Raw genomic sequence first — 22,933 nt, 5'->3', positions numbered from 1 at the left:
CTCCAGTGACCATCATATGAGCAACTCCAGGGCTTGAACCTGAGACCACAGAGGGAGCAAACCTCTTAGTTCCAAGCTCTTACCACTAGGCCATCACCTAGATAGTTTGCTTTTTAACTCTCTTAGTTATAATATTCTGCATGTGCAAGAATAAATGCGCACATGATTCATTAGTTAGATGGTTGTGATAGTTAATTTGTTGAGGAATTAGTTGGATAACAGATAGTTAGTTCGTTAGTCAGTTGCAAGGGAATAACAATATTTAATTACAGCTATCTTGAAAACCAAGTAATAATTGAAGAACAATATGCAGTAATTACAAAACTCTCTCTCCCTTTCAATTTCTTTTATTTCTCCCTTAATTTTCTTCTGAACTTTTGTCTGCCGGTAGATTTTCATCAAAGTGCAGATACACCCCACAGCTTTTCAGCTCGACAGGCCTTCGGATCTCATGATCTACCCTCCTCCCCCATGGGGACACTGCATGGTAGAATTTAAATGTAACTTCATTGCCAGAATATTTACTCAAATTATTTACCAATCTGAGCACGTAGTGTAGAATCATGTGATCTGAGTCACATGTCTTCAAGGAATTTAATACGACTTCATCATCACCATCATGCTCACCGTTTTTACTCTTCACATGGCAAACAACATTTACGCGAACTTCAGGATGATCATCGAATTCATAAGGCATCTCATGGTAGGGAAGAGGGGGTGGAAAGACAAGACAGAAAGCAATTCCTTTGAGCTGATGACAATTTGAGGGCAACTGTATGGTGAGTGAAGATCCAATTCCTTTGTCACCGAACCATTCTGGAATCTCACTCCCCGGTAGAACCATTCGAATTGTTTCATCAAATCCCTTGATCTCCTCTCCGGACTGTAACACAAAAGTCAGATTTCGAAAATGTGATGAAGCAAGCAAGAAAGAGAGAAGAATGAAAGACGGGGTTAAGAGAGATACCTGAATTTTCAAATGCATTGCCGCTACCAGTGGTTTCTGATCCAATTTGAAGCAATTTCTAAAATCCAATCGATGCCATAACCAGGCAATATTGATGGTTGATGTCACAGTTTCTAGTGATGGACAGTCATGTGTTGTTAGAGTCGTCAGCGAAGGGGGGAGCTCAGGTAACGCTTTAATAGGTGTTCCATCTAAAAATAGAGCCGTCAAAGATGTCATATGCTTAAATGATGATGAGGGTATCTCTTTAATACCTGTTTTACTCAAGTGAAGACTCTGCAAAGATTTCATAGGCACTGTGATTTCTGGGAAGCTCTCAAGTTTTGAGCAACCATTCATATCCAAATAGCTGAGTCTTGTGAGAAACTGGATTGACGAGGGCACCTCTTTAATAGCAGTTCTACTTAGATATAATTCTTCTATATCCTCTAAATAATCTGGAAACTTGGTCACCTCTGGGCAATCATTTAGATAAAGACTTTCCAACTCGCTAGCAACTGATTGTGGAACTTCTTTGATTGAAGTTTCCGCCAAATGTAAGCTTTTCATATTTTGTGAAATCGTTGGACACGTGGTCATATCTAGGCACCGACGTATAGCAAGTTTTCTGAGAACCTTTGAATCAAGCATTGGAAAACTTGTAAGATTATAGCTCAAATCGAGATCAAGTTCTTCCAGCTTGTCAAGATATTGAAGAGATGACGGAACCTCGGTTAAGCTTGGACAGTTCACAAGGCTTAAGCACACTAAATTTTTTGCCATTGATAGATCTGGCAATTTCGTCAAATATGGACAGTTAGATAGGTCAATTTCTCTTAAATTTCCAACATCCTGTCAACAGAAAAAGGCATAATTAGAAAGTTAGCACCTCCAACTTCATATTTCCGATCATAAATCTGCAGCAATTACATCATACCTTTACTCCTGTCCAAAGCTTTACAAGCTTGCTTCCGCACAGGTCAAGCTCAACAAGGTGTTCAGCATTAAAAAATGGCGGCAAGGATTTCGAAGGGAACCCATGCAATTTCAAATATATCAGCTTATTAGGAAGATATTCGAGGCCAGTAGGAGGAAGGTGCATTTTATCTTCTTGGCAAGAGAAATCGAGAAATCTAAGACCATCCATCATTGCGAAGGCATCAGATTTCAAGTGTATGTGTCTCGATAACTTAGACGTGTCCAAAGATATGCCTTTAATTCTTTGAGTTCCCTGTTAAACAAGAAAAAAGAATAAACAAACAATAATACAATCTACTCAAACAAATCAACTTTTGAGCAAATACATGAACGACAGTTAATGGCTGTAGCTTTAACCTTATTTTCCTCCAATACTTGAACGACATCACGAGGATGACATAACCTGCTACGTTCGCCAGGAAAATCAGATTCTGCACGAACAATGTTAAATGCCATTTCTTGTAGTAAATCATGCATTTCTAGCCAGTTTTTCAGTTGTGGTTATGAGACACTTATCGATGAGCGTGCTTATATCGAAAATTACAGACCGACCATAAAAGCCATCTAATATTCTAGTTGCTTGGTCTTGCCACCATCCTACGAAGAAATGTGCTATGTCAAGAAATATGGATTTTTGTTCTGAATCCAACCCATCGTAACTAATTCTCAATGCCCTTTCGATTTGAGGGTCCTGATCTAGTTTATTCAATGCACTGCGCCATTCTTCGATGCTTTTACCATAGAGAGAGGAACCCAAAACTTTAAGAGCCAACGGATTGCCTTGTACGTGTCGTGCAATCTGTTCAATCAAGTGCATTTGATCAATTGTGGGGATGCAATTCTTCAAGGCTTTTGAGCTAAAGAGTTGGAGAGCTTCTTCATCGTTCAACCCCTCAACCTCGTATGTCTCATCAACTACATTACTAAGCACTTGCTTGTCCCTACTGGTTATGAGAACTTTACTGCCCGGACCAAATGAACTGTTTCGTCCATCAAGCAAATCTTTCCACTCTTCAAAACGCATTAAATCATCCACATCATCCAGAACAATAAAAACCTTTATTCGACGAAGTCTATCCCTCACAAAAGAATCTCGAAAACTCAAGGAGCCATAGTGTTCAGAGTTTCTTGGCCAAGCAGCCATGAAAGAAAGCTTCTTCGCAAATCATATTGTTGCCTAAAGTTTTCAACAAAGATTCTTTCAAATCGAGAACGAACCTTGCTGCACACAACTTCAGCAATCGTTGTCTTACCGATACCACCCATTCCCCATTATCCCTATAATGAGAACATCTGGCGATTCCATATTTAACAAAGACTCAACTTTTCTAACACGAACATCAATTCCAAATAGACCCGTCATAGTGTGACTTGAAGACATGGCATGCAATTTTTTCAAAACATCTCCGATGATTTTCTCAATAAATTCAGACTCCAGCCTGACAAACATACTCACTCCTTAGTAGCAGGCACATATGAGTAATTGAGCATCATTATTGGCAATGGATATGATATTGTTTAGCTAATCAATCCTTGAAACTGGAAACTACATGTAATCGGTGTTTATCTAAGAAAATCAATGAAATGCAAATGCATATGATATTGTTTTCTCATACCATCTTATCTTGTAGAATCATCTCAATCAATATTATTTTTTTAATATAGCATTATCCTTTTCACCTCAAATAAATAGAATATTATTTAAGGACAGAAGAAAACATTGACTGTCCTCATAAAATTTAAAGCAAGTATCTACTTTTTATCTCCTAAAACTTATGTATTCAAAAAAATAGTAATGATTATTTTTAAAATATATTAAAATAATATATTTTTTTAAAAATATTATTTTTGATATAAATATATTTAAAATAATCTAAAAACAATAGTTTAAAATAAATAGAATTATTGTAAGACAATTAAAAAAAATTTTAAAACACAAAAACAAACAACCACTTAATATCAATATAAACCTTAATATCTATACAAGCATTTCACTACAAATAATTATTTATTTATTTTTTAAAAAAATTATTTTTAATATAAACATATTAAAATAATATAAAAACACTAAAAAATTTAATTTTTTAAGAATATTTTAAAAAAAAACAAACAACCACTTAATATCTATACAAACATTTCGCTACAAATAATATTTTTTTATTTTTAAAAATAAATTTTTAATATAAATACATTAAAATAATCTAAAAACACTAAAATCAAATAATTAAAAAGAAAAACATTTTAATACACAAAACAACCAACCACATAATATCTATACAAGCATTTCGCTGCAACATTTTTCAAAATCAAATCAAATAAAATAAATATAGATTCATAGAGCTCATCATTTTGAATAATTTTAAATTAAATTTCAAATCCTCAACAAATAAACGAATATTTTCTCATAGGATATATTTCAAGAACTTACTGAGACTCCCTTAAGGTCCATCCAGATAGATTGGCTGCATCCGTCAAAGCGTCTGTGAAGCTCTTCTCTTTGTCCATCGTCAGAGCTTTCTTCTTTATAAGTCTAGCAAATGCATCCCCAAAGCTTCCTGCTTGATTTCTTACATGGGATGGATCCACCTGGTAGAATACCGGAATAACTATCTGTCCATTAGTTCTTCTACGTTCAAGAATCTTTGCAAGCTCCTCCAAGCACCATTTGGAAGATGCATAGTTTGCAGAAAAAACAATCACAGAAAGCTTGGCCTCTTCAATTGTTCTCAGAAGTGATGCCGAAATCTCATCTCCTCTCACAAGCTGATCATCTACGAAAGTTGGGACTTGTTTCCGTTTCAAAGCAGCATGGAGGTGGCTGGTAAAACCAACACGAGTGTCTTCTCCCCTGAAACTAAGGAAGACATCATGATATTTAATTACTTGTGGCTGGGCGGTGGTTAAGGTGGAAGGAGTGGATGGCGATGGAGAAACATGGCGGCTTCGTATGATGAATCTCCAGATATAAACAAACAAAAAGATATTGAGAAACAATAAAAAAACCACCATTGTTTTGTGGAGAAACAGTCGAAGAAACAAGAGTAGGACTCTGTTGGTAAGGTAGGTCTGGAGGGAGAGAGCGGAAGTAACTCAAGGAAAAAAGATGAGGCTGATTTTGAATCACTAGCTTAGGCTTTACGTGTTTGCGCGTAAACTTTATTATGTATTTTCCATCCAAGTGTATCATCAAGTCTTCCATCCAAGTGTTTGCGCGTAAACTTTATTGACTTTTACCTTATATTATAATGGTTATTATGATTTCATTGGGAAGAACTTATTGTGTATTTTCTCGGACATTACACAGAGGGTGTAAAACATTGTTCACACACGGCTTGCAGTCGATACCTACACCAGCCTTGTTCTTTGTTTATTTTTAATATATTATAATGGTTGTGATGATTTGTGCCTTCTTTGTTTCCAGGAAAACCAATTCCTGGAATTCATTTTCTCTAGTTTTCCATGTTTGGCACCACTATAGAAAATTATTGATTAGTGTTTCATTATATTTGTTACATATGGATAAAAAAAACCATAAAAATATTTTTGTATGTATTTATCTTTTAAAAATATTTTACAAGCTTATTTCTCTATAATATGATATGACATATATAGTTATATTTTATAAAATAAGCTATGTATGAATATAGGATATAATAAAAAAAAATCATCATTATACTTTTTAGATTTCAATTTTTTATTGTAAATGAGTAAATATTTTATATTAAATATTTTTTATATATTAGATAAACTTGAAAAAAAAATTAATTCATTAATAAATTATTTTTCAGTTCGTTTTCCATAACACAACCAAACACTGAAAAATATTTTCCAGTTCATTTTCCATAACACAACCAAACATCGAAAAATACTTTTCCGGAATTCACTTTTCAAAAGGAATTCACTTTCCTGCAAACAAACAGAGCCTTGATAGGGATGGGAGGAACTAATAACTCCACCCCAGTAATAGACACGCAACAATGAAGTGTTTGAAAATACAGTTAAATAAATTAAATATTTTTTAAAGAAAAATTTTAAATTAATTAAATTATTTTTTTTAATTTTCTTTAAATGTGTCATGTTCAATTCTTCTTTATTTTTCTCTTCTAGCCTCCTCGAGTTTCATGTTATCTCTTTCAAAAATTAAATATATTATATTTAATTTATATTTGTATCAATTTTTTTTAATTATTATTTCTTTTATTTTTAATGCTTTTTAAAATTGAATTTTTTTTTTAATTTTATCTTTCAACATTTTATTTCATTTAATTTTTGTATTCAATTTGGTTCGTGTTCTTTTAATTGATATTTATTTTTTTGTTTTTTATGTCTTGATTTTTATTTCAATTTCATCCCTTGAAATTTTTATTTTATTTAATTATTATATCCAATTTGATACTCATTCATTTGATTATTTTTTTATATATATTTTCTTGATTTATATTATTTTTCAATTTAATCCCTCATTATTTTATCTCATTTTATTTTTATACAAAATATGATCTTCATTCTTTTAATTTATATATTTTTTTTGTTTTTTAATCTTGAATGATTAGGAATTTTGCTTTGTGACTTTTTTGTGTTTTGCATTTTATAGGGTAATTTTGGTCTCATGACCTATATTATAGATTTCAAATATTATCCAAATTTAACTTTGATCTTTTTTAGGTTCTTTGTAAGGGTTTTTTTTTTTAATTTTATCATTCGACATTAAAATTATTGGGTCTTGAAATTCATAATTTTTTTTTCTTTTTATAAAATTATCCTGATCTCATATCTCAAATCACATGTTAGTCAAATTAACTCAGATTGACTCGGTTTTTTTTTTCAATGGTTTTTTTAATTTGTTTAAGAGTTAGTCTCATTGTTTTATTCAATTTGTTTGTAGGAAGTTCTCCATTTTTTTTCAGTGGTTTTTTTATTCAGTTTGTACAACAGGAAATGATCATCTCATAGCATTGTCTTAACAGGTGGTTGGACACAAGCATAAAGAACAAATATAATGAACACAGTAATAATGAATTAAGATAATTTTAAACTTAAATTCATTCAACAACCTGGAAAGGAAATTTAGCTCCGAACCCATTCAGTGCTGTACAAAATAGAAGAAACATAAAAGCAAAAAGAAACAAGGAATGAAAGCATATAACTTATAAAAGTAATAGAGCATAAATTGGATGTGATAGGAAAGAGAAAAAAAACCTACTTCACGAGGTCAACATTAAGACCCAATCTTCTAGCATCGCCCTTGGCTACCAAAAAGAAAAGCAAAAATGTAAAAATAATTTCTTCGTCGTCCCCATCAATATGGCTATTATTGCCCGAGCATCAAGAAGAGGATTGGCTTATAATTACTTTTTCTTTTTACATGCTTCCTTCCAGCTTATTACACACAATTTATTCAAATAAATCGGCAGATTCCTTTTCCTTTTTCCCTTTATACATACATACATACATACATACATACATACATATATATACATACATATATATACATATATATATATATATATGGAAAAAGGAAACACGTAATTTCAAGGAAGAGTTAAGGCCAAGTCGTCGTCCCCATCGATATGACTATTATTGCCTGAGCATCGAGAAGAGGATTGGCCCAGGCTTTGGCAACTTGATAGAATGTTTGCATCTCATTTCTGGCCTCCATCCAACCTTAAGCGGAAAAACAAAAGAGGAAAGAAGTACTCTTTCTTAAAACCTTGATCCAGTGACCTTAGTTTGGACTAGATTTAAAGTAAAATAGATGAAAATTAACCCACAAAAACTACTAAAACTAAAAACTATGAACATATTTTTGATACTTTAACTGATGACAGAATGAACTATGAACAATCAGCGCTATCAATGGTCATATTAAACTACATATACATCAGAAAATAAAATTACAAATGCATTATCCCACAAGTCTTGAGTAACAAAGTTATCTACACATACCATGCATTGATGATATGAGAACCTGAAAATAAACCCAATAAGCCCTCAAAGTCCAGGTCTTTAAAATTAGAAAAAAAAAAAATCTTCATGTGAACTGAGCATATGAAAATAATAAGAGTAGGGTGAGAAGAAGAAGAGGGAACCTGCTAAGGGGTCGTAGAAAGCAACAGCTTAAAGGTGTTTGCCATCTCTTAGAGTATGGCTATTAGCAGCAACAATTATGTAAAATGTCATGTTTTTGCATCCCAGACCTGCTAAACGAATCTTCACCACCATTTTCTCTATTAAAATAAATATTTTAGTATTGGGTTGTGACTGATTTTAAAAACTTTTTTATAATCATATAGAACCAATGATATAAATTCATGTTTTCTATTTTTTTTTTCTTTTCCTTTTCGTTGCTTTCCTCACATTCTTCTTGCCAACCAAGCTTGAACTTGGTTTCAGAGTGGGAGAAGACCTTATAATTTATAATTTATTGCCATTATTGGCCTCAGTCAGGTATACTCTTATTTGTTATAGTGCTTTGGTCAATGGTTCTTTAACACACAAACACATGTTGATTTCTAAGCTGATAATATTCAAAACAAACTTCACACTTTTGATGTATTCCATAAAAATGGCGTGCATTTGACCATTAAGTTAGATCCCCTTTGTTTATTTTGCATATGTCCTAGGGAAAATTTTATGTCATTGCTAAATTTAGTTTAGTAAACCTTAAGTTTCTCTAATTATTGGTTTCTCACACTCCACCAGACTATTTATCGGTGGGTTGCTTCTTACAATGGCATTGAAGATGTGAGTATAACCTTCCCCGGAAGTCTTCAAACATGGTAGGGTTGTTGCCAGTAAATATCAAGTCATCAACATATAGGCACGCAAATAATATGCTGTCATCTGCTTCTTTCTTCACATATATTGCGTGTTCGTATGGACATTTTTTAAATTCATTATCTTGAAAATACCTTTCAATTCTGGTATTCCAAGCACGTGGAGCTTGCTTCAAACTGTAGAGAGCTGTAGAATATGATTTAAGGACAGAAGAAAACATTGACTGTCCTCGTAAAATTTAACGTAAGGATTCCTAAGTATCTACTTTTTATTTCAAAAAATTTAGGGGATGTTGGAGAATATAGTAATGATTAATTTTTTAAATATGTTAAAATAATATTTTTTTTAAATATAATATGTTTTTATATAAATATATTAAAATAATCTGAAAACATAAAAAAAAATTAAAATAAAATGAATTATTTTTAAAAAAATTATTTTAAAAAACATTTTCAAACACAAAAACAAACAACCACTTAATATCTATACATGCATTTCGCTATAAATAATATATATATTTTTAAAAAAATTATTTTTGATATAAACATATCAAAATAATATAAAAATACTAAAAAATAATTTAAAATATGAAAATAAAAAACAATAAAAGAACATTTAGAACACAAAAAACAAACAACCACTTAATATATCTATACAAACATTTTTCTACAAATAAATTTTTTTAATTTTTTTTAATATAAACACATTAAAATAATTTGAAAATACTAAAAAATTAATTTTTTCTTAAAAACATTTTAATACACAAAACAACCAACCACATAATATCTATACAAGCGTTTAACAACACATTTTCAAAACTAAATAAAATAAATAAAGATTCATAGAGCTCATCATTTTCAATAATTTCAAATCCTCAACAAATGAACGAATATTTTCTCATGGGATATATTTCAAGAACTTACTCAGACTCCCCTAAGGTCCATCCAGATAGATTGGCTGCATCCGTCAGAGCGTCTGTGAAGCTATTCTCTTTGTCCTCCGTCAAAGCTTTCTTCTTTATCAATCTAGCAAATTCAACTCCAAAGCTTCCTGTTTGATTTCTTACATGGGATGGATCCACCTTGTAGAATACCGGAATAACTATCTGTCCATTATTTTTTCTACGCTCAAAAATCTTTGCAAGCTCCTCCAAGCACCATTTGGAAGATGCATAGTTTTCAGAAAAAACAATCACAGAAAGCTTCGCCTCTTCAATTGTTCTCAGAAGTGATGCCGAGATCTCATCTCCTCTCACAAGCTGATAATCTATAAAAGTTAGGATTTGTTTCTGAAAGCAGCATGGAGTTGGCTGGTAAAACCAACACGAGTGTCTTCTCTCCTAAAACTAAGGAAGACATCATGATATTTAATTCCTTGTGGCTGGGCGGTGGTTAAGGTGGAAGTAGTAGATGGCGATGGAGAAACATGGCGGCTTCGTATGATGCATCTCCAGATATAAACAAACAAAAAGATAGAGAGAAACGAGAAAAACATTGCCATTGTTTTGTGGAGAAACAGGTGGAAGACTCTGGTGGCAGGGTACGTCTGGAGGGAGAGAACGGAAGTAACTCGAGGAAGAAAGATGAGGCTGATTTTGAATCAGTAGCTTAGGCTTTACGTGTTTAAGACCCTGCCTTAGGCATATGTATAATTTTAATAATGGGGATTTCAAATCCAAGTATTTTCTAAGACATTACACAGAGGGTGAGAATTGTGAAAGATTGTACACACACGGTGTACCAGTCTCTACGTTGATCAGCCGATGGTAGTTCTAATCTCTAAGTTGTCTTGTTTAACAGGTGCACATTGTTGATTTCCTGGAAATTTCCCATGTATAAAAAGGCTTCAGGTCTTCGATCCTAATTTTCAACTGGAAATGAAAACTAAATAAAAACGCGTTCATCTTTTATCTCCAAACAGGCTGAGTCAAAAGCAAGCGAAAAATTTGTCCGATTTTGCTTAAACTATCCCAATTGTATAACAACGTGAAAAACATTAAATCAATTAGGAGGGCAAGAACAAAAGTGAAGGTTGAGATAGGATAGGGTTACTGAAATTCTTAGAAGCAAATAAATATTTTAAAATAATTTTTTAAAATTTTATTATTTATAATATATAATATTTATTTATATAAATTATTTTTAAATTGATATTTGTTTTTGTTTTTTAATCTTGAATGATTAGGAATTTTGCTTCATGACTTTTTCGTATTTGCCTTCTATAGGGTAATTCTGGTCTTAAGACCTACATTACAAATTTCAAATATTAACCCGATTTAACTTTGATCTTTTTAAAATTCTTTTTAAGGATTTGTTTTTTTAATTTTTATCATTCGACATATTATTGGGTTTTGAAATTCATGACTTTTTTGTTTTTCTTTTTATGGAGTTATCCTGATCTCATATCTTAAATCACATGTTAGTCAAGTTAACCCGAATTAACTTTGTTGTTTTTTTCAATGGTATTTTTTAGTTTGTTTAAGAGTTGGTCTTCATTGCTTTATTCAATTTGTTTTGTATGAAGTTATTCTAGTCTCATAACCAGGTCATGAATTTGATATGTTAACTCGAGTTAGGATTTTTTATTCTTTTTTAAAATTGATTTGTTTTTAATTTGTCCTTCAACGTTTGATTTCTTTTTAATTTTTATTTTATTATCAAGTAATATCATTAGCATCTTTAAAGAAATATATTTTCGATTAAGAGAAGGTGTAAAGTTGAAGTATTAATACTGCAATCATCTAATGGCTAATGACACAACAATCAGCAATGAATATTTTCTCAAGTACAAGGACAGGAACATCATGACGCAGATGTTCCAGATTCTCACACATTTGAAAATGTATGAAGCCCTTTTAACGGTTAATCTGCATTACAGGAAAGTGAGCTCAGAATAGGAAAAAGATGTGAATTTAAGGAGGAGGTCATACTAGACTGAGCAATGTTAAGCTGTACATCAGGAAATGATCATCTCATAGCATTGTCTTTAACAGGTGGTTGGACACACGCATAAAGAACAAATATAATGAACACAAGAATGAATTAAGAGAATTTTAAACTTCAATTCATTCAAAAAACCTGGAAATGAAATTTAGCTCCCAACCCATTCAGTGTTGGATCAAGCATACAGGTACAAAACAGAAGAAACATAAAAGCAGCAGAGATGGTAACTTTTACTGGGTAATTGACTTCTCTGGATTCGAGGTCTCACCAGCTGGTCCGTTTTTCTGCCCCATAACAACCATCGGTGGTGGCGATATTAAACCAGCTCTCATAAGAATGCCACGCACGGTGTCTGTAGGCTGAGCACCGACGGATAACCAATACCTGCAGAAGCAAGTGGAAGAATAACGAAAATCAACTAAACAAGATGAAAGACATTGCGCCAACCCATTTAATCAAACAGGAAAATAGTCAAAGTAAATGTAAAAGAATCTCTCAACTCTCCCCCACCCTCTAAAACCCCCAATAAAAAAGACAAAAAAAATGTGTTCTCATTTGTTCTGGCTTGTTTTTGGAAACCCAAACAGACTGTCTCTTCAAACTACACCTATCCTACTTGGAAAGCCCCCCAAACATTAAGACCCAATCTTCTAGCATTGCCTTGGCTTCCAAAAAGAAAAGCAAAAAAGCAAAAATAATTAAGCAACTTTCAATATTCAAGCCACTGCAAAAGCTAAGCTCACTAATCAACATATATCTTCCCCTAACAGCAAAGCTAAAAATTAAGCATGATTAGTGCTTCAGTGACAAAAGGGAACGAACTTTGTTTCATTTCCGGGTTTATGGATTGGATTCAGTCAGTATTATGACATAATCAAAAGGAAGGAGTGAAGCTTTGGTTACCGGAATACATATCCCATTGCTTACGCTTCTCCCCGGATAGGCAGCGGATTAAGTTGCCAAGAGTTTGATTTACCACTTTCGTTTGTCCATTGGTTTGAGGGTTCTAGTACTGCTGAAGTTTAGCGTTGTGTCAAATTGTCGCCATAAAGTTCGCCAAAAGTGACTTAAAAATTTAGTATCCCGATACGAGGGGATGGATTTAGGACCCCGTGTAGACGAACAACTTCCTTGAAGAAGAAATTGGTGACATGCACATCATCAGAAGTCTTTTTACATGCAATAAAGTGAGCCATTTTAGAGTACATGTCCACCACCACAAAGACAAAATCAAACCCACGTTGAGTTTGTGGAAGTCCCAGGACTAAGTCAATCGACAAATCTTCCCAAGAGGCTGCTAGAATGGGTAACCGCATGTACAAACCCGTATTCTAGGTTTTGCCCTTGGCACGTAGGGTAATGTTTGACATGGTTACCAATGTCTCGCTTCAGTACTTTGGGCCAATAATACATTTCTTCTGCAAAGGCCACTGTCTTATCACGACCCAGGTGGCCACCCAAGCCGCCACCATGCAATTCATGGATCCCCTGCTCCCGCAATGAGCTCCTGGGAATACACAACCGATTGCCCTAAAATAAATACCCCTCTTGAGCATGCATTTCTTCATGTGAGAGCCCCTACTAACACTTTACCCATATTTTTCCAAAATCCTCATCATCTGCATACAATTCCTTAAGACAGTCGAAACCAATAACCTCTGCCCGCATTGTGATGAGTAGTAACACCCTTCGACTTAAGGCATCAATTACCTTATTTAACTGACCTGACTTATGTTTCAGGGTAAAAGTGAACCGTTGTATGAAGGAAACCGAGCATGCATGCATTCGGTTCACATTGCTCTGACTATTAATGAATTCCAGTGCTTGGTGATCAATGAATAGGATGAACTCCCTCTACACTAGGTAATGCTCCCAAACTTTTAAAGCTCGAAACACAACATATAACTCAAGCTCATAGGTGGACCATTTCTGACGAGCTTCACTAAGTTTCTCACTATAGAAGGCAACAAGTCTGCCTTCTTAAGATAGAACAACACCAATGCCAATGATAGAAGCATCACAGTCCACCTCAAATAATTTGTCAAAATCTCGCAGTGCTAAAACTAGGGCAGAAGACAACCTTTCCTTAATCAGGGCGAAATTGTGCTCTATTTCAATTCCCCAATAGAATTTCCCTTTCTTCCCGCAATTAGTGATCGGTGCGATGATTCGGCTAAAATACCTGACAAAACGTTGGTAGAATGTGGCTAGGCCATGGAAGCTACGCACTTTGCCGACATTCTTTGGGGTAGGCCATTCTCGAATGGCATGAATTTTTTCTTCATCAACCTTAATCCCATTAGTACTCACAATAAATCCCAAAAATAATAAATTGTTGGTCATGAATTTGCACTTTGTCAAATTAACATACAACTTGTTATGTTGCAAAACTGTCAGTACTTTCCTCAAATGCTCAAAGTGGTCAGATTCACTCCAGCTATAAATCAATGTATCGTCAAAGTATACTACAACAAAATTGCCCGTAAAAGGTTTGAGCACCTGATTCATTAGCCGCATAAAGGCATTTGGAGCATTGGTTAGTCAAAATGGCATTACTAACCACTTGTACAAACCCTTCTTTGTTTTGAAAGCGATTTTCCATTCATCACCGAGTCGAATTTGAATCTCATGGTATCCACTTTGTAAATAAATTTTTGAAAATATTTTAGACCCAGCTAGTATATATAGCATATCCTCCAATCGAGGAATGAGAAATCGATACTTAACTATGATCTTGTTGATAGCTTGGCTAACTATGCACATGCGTTAGCTGGCATATTTCTTTGGTACCAATAAGGCTGCAATCACATAAGGACTTATACTTTCCTAAACCAATCCCTTTTTGATCAATTCTTCGACTTGTTCCTGTAGGATATGACTCTCTTTCGGACTCATTTAATAGTGTGGCTGGTTTGGTAGACTAGCCTTGGGAGTTAAATCAATCTGGTGCTGAATATCGTGCATGAAAGGTAACCTATCTAGCAAATTTGACGGTATTATTTCCTAGAATTTTGCTCGTAATGGTTGTAGTGCTCTTGGGATGCTGGTGGTTCAATTTCAATTCCTCCACCAACTACCATCGCGAAAATCTTACTAGTCCCTTTGGTCTCCTTTATAAATTCCCCCTGTCAACCAGAAAATATCAGTTTCTCCTTGGTCTTCAGCTCTATTGCAGAGAAGTCCTCTTTTATAGGACCTAACACGACCTTTTGCCCTCCCTTCATGAATATACATACATTATCACGGCCCCTATAGGTAACAACCACATGAAATTGCCATAACCTACCTAGATTATATGGCAGACATCCATTTCAACAACATCACAAGTAATCTCATCCATGTAATTTTTTCTAATGGAGAATTGAATGTGGTAGGTCTTAGTGACCTTTGTCTCTGCACCCCGCCTGATCCAGCCATTTGTATGATAATGGGTGTTTCTCAGTCTTCAAACCTAGTTTCGTCACCATTGTTTTGGATACCATGTTCTCGCTACTGCTACTATCAATAATAACATCACATACCTTTATGTTCACAATACACTGGATTCCTTGGTGCTTCTGGAGGCACCGCTCCTGCAGTCCTCATCCGCGCCCTGCTACCACTTGGTCCCTTAGTAAAGCTGGGTCGGTGGAGGTGGTGGGTTTAATGGGAACTTCCCTTTATGTGCTTCTATATGTGAAGTATCAGAGGAGGTCCTTGTCACGACTATCGTCTTTTTTCTGTCCAATTACACCTCTGCTTTTGTATCCAAATTAATGGCTTCAGTTAAGGAATAGATGGTATGCATTGAAACTCAGTCTTGTATATTCAAATGCAATCCTCCAACGAACCTTCTAGCGACTTGTTGGGCATCCGTTTCCAATAGGTTATTACGAAAAGATAATCTGTGGAATTCCTCAACATACACTTGAATCGTCCGACTCCCCTGTCTGTATTCCTGGTACTGCTGAAATAGTATCTGCTTATAATTTGGTGGCAAATACCTGTATGGTAGAAATCATCTCATCTTTGATCATGTTTGTACCATCCCTTTTCTCATCCATGTGAGTTGTAGTTGTTCCCACCAAGCGAAGGCTCCTCCCATTAATCTATAGGCGACTAACTTTACCTTTTTATCTTCAGGGATTTCATGTAATCACTGGGTTTGATTCGAATCTGATGGTATCCACTCCGTAAATCAATTTTTGAAAAGATTTTGGACCCAGCCAGCAAGTCTAGCATATCCTCCAGTCCAGAAATGGGAAATCTATACTTAACTGTGATCTTATTGATAGCTCAACTGTCTATGCACGTGAGCGGTACCAACAAGGTTGTTCGGGTACCATTAGCAATTTGATATGGATGTTACCTATATGGGCCGTGATAATGTATATGTATTCAAGAAGGGAGGGCAAAAGGTTGTGTTGGATCCCATAAAAGAGGACTTCTTTGCTGTAGAGCCAAAGACAAAAGGGAAGCCGATATTTCTAGTTGATGGAGTGAAATTTATAGAGGAGACCAAAAGGGCTAATGAGATTTTCATGGCAGTAGTTGGTGGGGGAATTGGAACTGAACCCCCCAGCATCCTAAGAGCACTACAACCCTTACTTGCAGAATTCCAGGAAATAATAGGGAAAACAGGAAAATTCCTACTGGAGACGTAAATCAAAGTCCGAAATTTAAGCTGTAAGGAACAACAATTTGGAAGAAGAATGAATTACTTCTTCAATAACTGGACTTGGCTTAAATAGCCTTTACAGAGTAACAGAAAAGAGAAATAACAGCCTACTAATGCATGACAATAGCATTGTGGTACACGTAACAGATAAATTGTCAAGCTTATGCAACTAACACCCTGAAAGACAAGGATTTATTCTAACAAACAATTCTACTATAACTAAAAAACTTAAGCAATAACTTATCATTCCCTCCTTTAAACTAAACACTTTCAAGTATTTAGTTTATCTGATACTTCACATATTCCTACCATCTGTCGCAGTCTCAGAAAATGTTCCAACTTCAGTGGCTTAGTCATCACGTCAGCTATTTGATCCTTTGTGCTACAAAATTCCAACTTGATAACACCATCTTTAACCACATCTCAAAGAAAATGGAACCACACATCTATATACTTGCTTTTGCCATGCATGATAGGATTTTTAGAGAGTTTAATGACTGAGTTGCTGTCACTCATGATTGTAGTGCTTCCTTCTTGCTTATGCCCTATCTTCTCCAGTATTCTCCTCATCCAAACAGTCTGACAAGCACAGTTTGCAGCTACAACAAATTCAGCCTCAGTGGTCGATAATGTAACTAGTGGTTGCTTCTTTGAAGACCATGAAATAGCTCCTGAATTCATCAAAAAAACATATCCAGAGGTGCTTTTCTTGTCCTCAACATCTTCGGCGTAATCACTATCAGTGAATGCGAGAAGCTCTTCAGCTTCACCCCTTTTGTAAAGTATCTCGTAGCTCACCGTCCCTTTCAAGTACCTGAAAGTTCTTTTGGCTGCAAATGTAGCTTTGTAGTCTTAGACATGTAACGACTAATTAAGCTCACAATGAACATTATATCAGGTCTAGTGGTGGTGAGATACATGAGACTTTCAACTATTTGCTTAAAATATGTTTCGTTAACTTTGACTCCTCCTTCATCACTGTATAATTTTGAACCTGGTACATTGGGACTACACACAGCATTGCTATCCTCCATTCCAAAAACAATTTAGAACATCCAGTGCATATTTTCTTTAGCAGATATATATACCATTAGCAGTTTGCAAAACCTCTATGCCAAGGAAAAACCTCATACCCCCCAAATCAGACATATCAAATTCCCTTAATATAGACTCTTTAAATTTACTCATCATAACGTCATCATCACTAGTATATATCAAGTCATCCACATAAATACTCACAATAAGAATTGTACCTTTATTGATGGTTTTAACGAACAATGTTTGTTCACTATAGCACCTCTGAAATCCTTCACTTACAAAGTGCGCTTCAATTCTACTAAACCAAGCTCGAGGAGCTTGTTTTAGTCCGTACAAGGCCTTTTGTAGTTTATACACTATATACTCATTCCCTTTCTGCACATACCCCATCGGCTGCTCTACATATACATCTTCACTTAATTCTCCATGAAGGAAGGCAGACTTCACGTCAAGTTGAAAAATCTTCCATCCCCTTTGAGCTGCTAAGGCAATAATCATGCAAACTGTATCCATTCTTGCCACTGTAGCATAGACTTTGGTGTAGTCTACTTACTATTGTGAATAACCCTTGGCCACCAACCTTGCTTTGTATTTGTCTACCTCTCCAAGTTCATTGAATTTTGTCTTATAAGTCCACTTTACCCCAATTTTCTTGGCACCTACAGGCAACTCAGTTAGTTGCCATGTTTCATTCCTCTTAATCGCTTGCATCTCAACATCCATTGCCAACCTCCATTTAGAACTCTTTTTAGCCTCTTCAAAACTAGATGGATCTGTAGACACAATTTGAGCCAGGTTAACCTCAATATCCTCATCTAAAAAACCTTCACCGGTGACATAATCATTCAAATATGCTGGACCTCGTTGGATTCTTCTTCTTTCTTCATTTAAATTTTCTTCTGTTGATGCATTTAAAGCTTTAGTTGATGCATTTGAAGAGACTGAATTCGGCTCACCATTCACCATTCCTATATTTTCATTGCTATCTTCTTCACTGTTAACAACATCATCTTCGATCAAGTCATCACATCTCTCATCATCTCCTCATTCCAGATCCATCAAGATTTGTTCTTCAAAACTCTTATCCCATTCCCACTGCTTTTTCTCTTCAAAAATGACATCTCGGCTTACTACAATCCTTTTTTAGGTAAGATCGTATAATCAATATGTTTTTGATTCTTCACTAACACCTAAAAAAACACAAAGAAGACTCTTGCTAATCAACTTTGTCCTTTTGACATCAGGGATATGAGTATATGAGATGCATCTAAAGACTCTGAAATACTCCATTGTAGGTTTTACCCCGCTCTAAGCTTCTTATGCTGTGACATCTCTTACTACTAATGTGGGACTCCTGTTCAGCACATGGATTGCCCAGTTAATAGCTTCAAGCCAGAAGTTTTTTGGCATCTTCTTCTCATATAGCATGCTTCTCACCAGATTCATCATTGTTTGCTTTTTTTTGTTCTACCACTCTATTTTGCTCTAGAGTGTATACTGTTGTTAACTATCTCTTAATACCATGTTGCTTCCAGAACTTATTTAAATCTTTAGAATTAAATTCCCCACCTCTATCAGTACGTAAGCATTTAATGAACAAACCAGTTTCATTTTCAACAAGTTTCTTAAAGCATTTAAACATGTTGAATGCTTCAGAATTCTCACTCAAAAATATATCCATGTCTTCCTACTGAAATCATCTATGAAACATAGTGAGTGCTTTTTCTTGCTGTTTGACATTGGAGAGATTGGACCGCAAATGTCTGCATGTATTAGCTGCAACTTTTGTGTGGCTCTCCATGTGCTCTTTTTTTAAATAGGTTCTCTATGTTGTTTCCCAACTATGTAATCAGTACAAATCACAGTTGATGCAGATAGTTGTGGAAGGCCATGAATCATGTTCTTAGACTATAGTGTTCTTAAGCCTTTATAGCTTAAATGTCCATACCTGCAGTGCCAAAGATGAGCTAGATTTGAAGTAGTTGTGTGAAAGCAGGTATTCTTCTCCTTCTTGGGCTGAAAGTTGGACAATAATAAAAATATTATGTTGGTTGTCATCTCAGATTGAATAATAAGCCCTCTCTTTGGATGATATATATGACACTTTCCTGATTAGATTAGGATTGCAAAACCATGCTCTTGAAGTTGTCCAATGCTTAGGAGGTTATTCTTCAGCTCTGGGACATAGAATACATCAGTGATCACGAAGTTACTATCATTTAAATGTAGTCTCACCCTTCCTTTTCCAAAAACAGTCATCTTTGTATTATTTCCCAATTTTACCATTTCCTGAAATGTCTCATTCAATTCACAAAATGCAGCCTTGTTCCCACTCATATGATTTGAGCAGCCTTAATCAAGGAACAAAATATCTTCTTGTGTTGTCTGGTTCACATTGACATATGACATTAAGAGCATCTCTTCATGTTCATTTAATTCAGTATAGTTGACTTCCTTCTCCCAAGCTGGACACTCATACTGAAATGCCCAAGCTGATGGCACTTGTAGCATTCGATGGTAGCCTTGTTGAAAGCTTGGCAACCTCTGCCTCTACCCCTGCCTCTGTAATCACCTCTGCCTCGACCTCTACCTCCATTTCTATCGGCCACAGTCACTTTCAATGCCTGCTCCTCGCCATTGCTCCTGTGAAACTTTTGTTCATGCACAACGAGTGAACTTCGCAATTCATTAATGGTGAGTGCATCAATATCCTTAAATTCTTCAATTGAGACAACGACATAGTTGAATTTCTCAGTTAAAGTTCTAAGAATCTTTTCCACAATAGTGATGTCCTTCATCTGCTCTCCATTACTCAATTTACTTGTTATACTCATGACACGAGCAAAATATTCTGTATTGGTTTCACTTGCTTTCATCTCCAAAATTTCAAAATCTCTCCTCAATGCTTGAAGACGCTTTACCCTTGCATTTCCCTCGAACTTCTTTCTCATTGAATCCCATATCTATTTTGAGGTATGCTTCTCCAAAATTTGCTCAAGAATTTTCCTGTCAATAGCCTGGAATAGATAATTCTTTACTTTGAGATCCTTCATCATCAAATCCTCCAATTTCTTTTGTTGTGCTTCGGACAACACCATTTCTGCCACTGGTTCTTGATAACCAGTTTCAATCAGACTCCAGTACCCTTAGGATCTCAAAAGGTTGTCCATGAGCATACTCCAATGGTCATAGTGACCATCGAAATGTGGAATAGCTGGTTGTAAAAAATGCTTCTCTTCACTCATCCTCTCTTTTCTTTTCTGTGTTTGGAAATCACTCAAAAGACTGCTACTTTTTTTTTCTTCTCTCAGATCGCAGGGGAGTGCTCTGATACCAATTTGTAAGGAATAACAATTTGGAAGAAGAATGACTTGCTTATTCAATAACTGGACTTGGCTTAAATAGCCTTTACAGAGTAATAGAAAAGAGAAATATCAACCCACTAATACATGACTATAGCATTGTGGTACACGTAACAGCGAAATTGTCAAGCTTATGCAACTAACACTTTGAAAGACAGGGATTTATTCTAACAAACAATTCTACTGCAACTGAAAAACTTAAGCAATAACTTATCATAAGCAACAATAAATAGGAAAATAGGGATCCCAATATAGGAGCCTATGTTAAATAAGGAAAAAGTGGTTGGTAATTGTTTCATGGCAGTAATTTCAGTTTAGGATTTCTTCCGCAAGTTGTCCTGCATCATACACACCCTAATGTTCAACTGGAAATGAAAACTATTAAATCAATTAGGAGGGGCAAGAACAAAAGGGAAGGTTGAGGTACTATAGGCATTACCTATGAATTTTAAAAGTAGAAAAAATATTTTAAAATAATTTTTTAAACTTCAATGTTTATAATATATATAGTCCATTCATATAAATTGTTTTTTAAATTTTTTATATTAAATATTAAAATTCCATATAATGTTTTTAAATTTTTTTTAGATTAACTTAATCAATATAATCCAAATATTTTGTCATGTATAGAGGGTGCACATTGTTGACTTCCTAGAAATTTCCCATGTACAAGAAGGCTCCATGTCTTGTTAATTGTTTATTTGTGATGTGGTAGGAAAGAGCATCAAGTCTTCAACCCCAGAGGAATTCTTTGCCTTCACATTATATTATTATAATGGTTGTGTTTGTTATTTGCTTCTTTTTTTGTGATTTTTTTGGTGACATGTGGCCTTTGGCTAGATCTATATCAATTAAAAATCAAACCAGTAATTGGCTTAACAAAACCCGCTTGACCTACCAGGTCAATCAAGAATCTGAATGACCCAGTGAAATTTTACCCATGAAAACTAAACACGCGTCCATCTTTTATCTCTTATGCATGATAAGACTCATGAAAATTGAAATCATTGCTTTGTTTATAAAAATTAAAAAAAAATTACAATTGATGTTCAGGGTTTTTTTTGTATTTTTATCATGGCTTCTTAGTTATAATCAATGTGAATTAGGGGCATTTTGGTCTTTTAGAAATATAAATACGATTAAAAAAAAAGTGGTTGATGTTGGTATCTAGGAGGTGCCCGTACTTTTTGGTCAGCGAATGCAACATTTATCAGTTGACAAACACTGCTTTTTGTGACAGTGTTAGAAGCATCACAACATCCTTTTTCTAGTGGTCAGGTACGTGGGCATGGCTTTTTTTCATTTCCTCCCTCTTCTCTCTCTCCTAGCCTCAAGTTTCATATCAGCTCTTTTAAAAATTAAATGTGTCATGTTCAATTTATATTTGTATCAATTTTGTTCTCATTATTTTAATTACTATTTGTTTTCCTTAAAATGCATTTTAAAGTTAATTTTTTCTTCAATATTTTCTTTCAACATTTTATTTCTCCTGGTCTTTCAAACAATAGAGTTAGGTTGTCTTTATGGTATAAACAATGTTTTTATAAATTTTTATTTTTTTAGTTTTTTTAGTTTGTTTTGATGTATTGTTTTAAAAAAGTAACTTTTTAAAACTAAAAAAAATATTATATTAATATATTTTTAATAAAAAAAAACAATTGTTATTTGCTTTCACGTTATATTATAATGGTTATGATGATTTGATTGAGAATAATTTGTTAGATAACTAATTTGGTATTGTAGTTATAGTTATTTTTTAAAGTACTTTTTATTTGGAAATCCATCAAAATAATATTTTTTTATATTATAACATTAAAATATTTTCTCATGTACAGAGGGATGCATATTGTTGACTCCTGGGAATTTAATATGTACAAAAAGCTTCAGGTTTTTTTTTTTTTTTTTATGAATTGGTAAGGAAGGGCATCAAGTCTTTGATCCAAGTGTTTGAGCGTATAGAGGACTTTATTGACTTCATTTAATATTATAATAGTTATTATGATTTCATTGGGAAGAACTTGTTACTTTGCCTTAATAATAGGATTTTAAAAAAAAATGATACTATTAGAGAAATAAAATGGTTTAAATTTTTTTAAGAAAAAAACAACATATTTTTTTAAAAACCTGCTGTTTTAAATCATGATTTTAATATAACCGTGATTTTGCAAAATCACAATGTATCCAAATAATTTGGCAGATGTCTTTTCTTTTTATATATATACACAAGCATATT

The 22,933-nt window shown here is 34.3% G+C and overlaps 2 protein-coding genes across 2 annotated transcripts; both read right to left on the bottom strand.

Moving 5' to 3' along the window:
* Positions 1–211: 211 nt before the first annotated feature.
* On the bottom strand, positions 212–2,410 carry LOC118038704 (disease resistance-like protein DSC1). The gene is made up of 4 exons (XM_035045116.2): positions 2,282–2,410; positions 1,884–2,177; positions 968–1,798; positions 212–883 (listed from the first exon to the last, which is right to left on the bottom strand). Exons 1-4 carry the CDS (start codon positions 2,399–2,401, stop codon positions 359–361), a joined length of 1,770 nt encoding a protein of 589 aa, XP_034901007.2. The 5' UTR covers positions 2,402–2,410; the 3' UTR covers positions 212–358.
* A 320-nt stretch (positions 2,411–2,730) lies between these two features.
* On the bottom strand, positions 2,731–5,063 carry LOC118038701 (disease resistance protein RPV1-like). The gene is made up of 2 exons (XM_073406865.1): positions 4,353–5,063; positions 2,731–3,363 (listed from the first exon to the last, which is right to left on the bottom strand). Exons 1-2 carry the CDS (start codon positions 4,931–4,933, stop codon positions 3,174–3,176), a joined length of 771 nt encoding a protein of 256 aa, XP_073262966.1. The 5' UTR covers positions 4,934–5,063; the 3' UTR covers positions 2,731–3,173.
* Between the last annotated feature and the right edge of the window lie 17,870 nt (positions 5,064–22,933).

The sequence above is a fragment of the Populus alba genome, chromosome 19, assembly GCF_005239225.2.
Source record: "Populus alba chromosome 19, ASM523922v2, whole genome shotgun sequence".
Classification (NCBI taxonomy): Eukaryota; Viridiplantae; Streptophyta; class Magnoliopsida; order Malpighiales; family Salicaceae; genus Populus; species Populus alba.
This window is presented reverse-complemented; position numbering and strand designations above follow the sequence as displayed.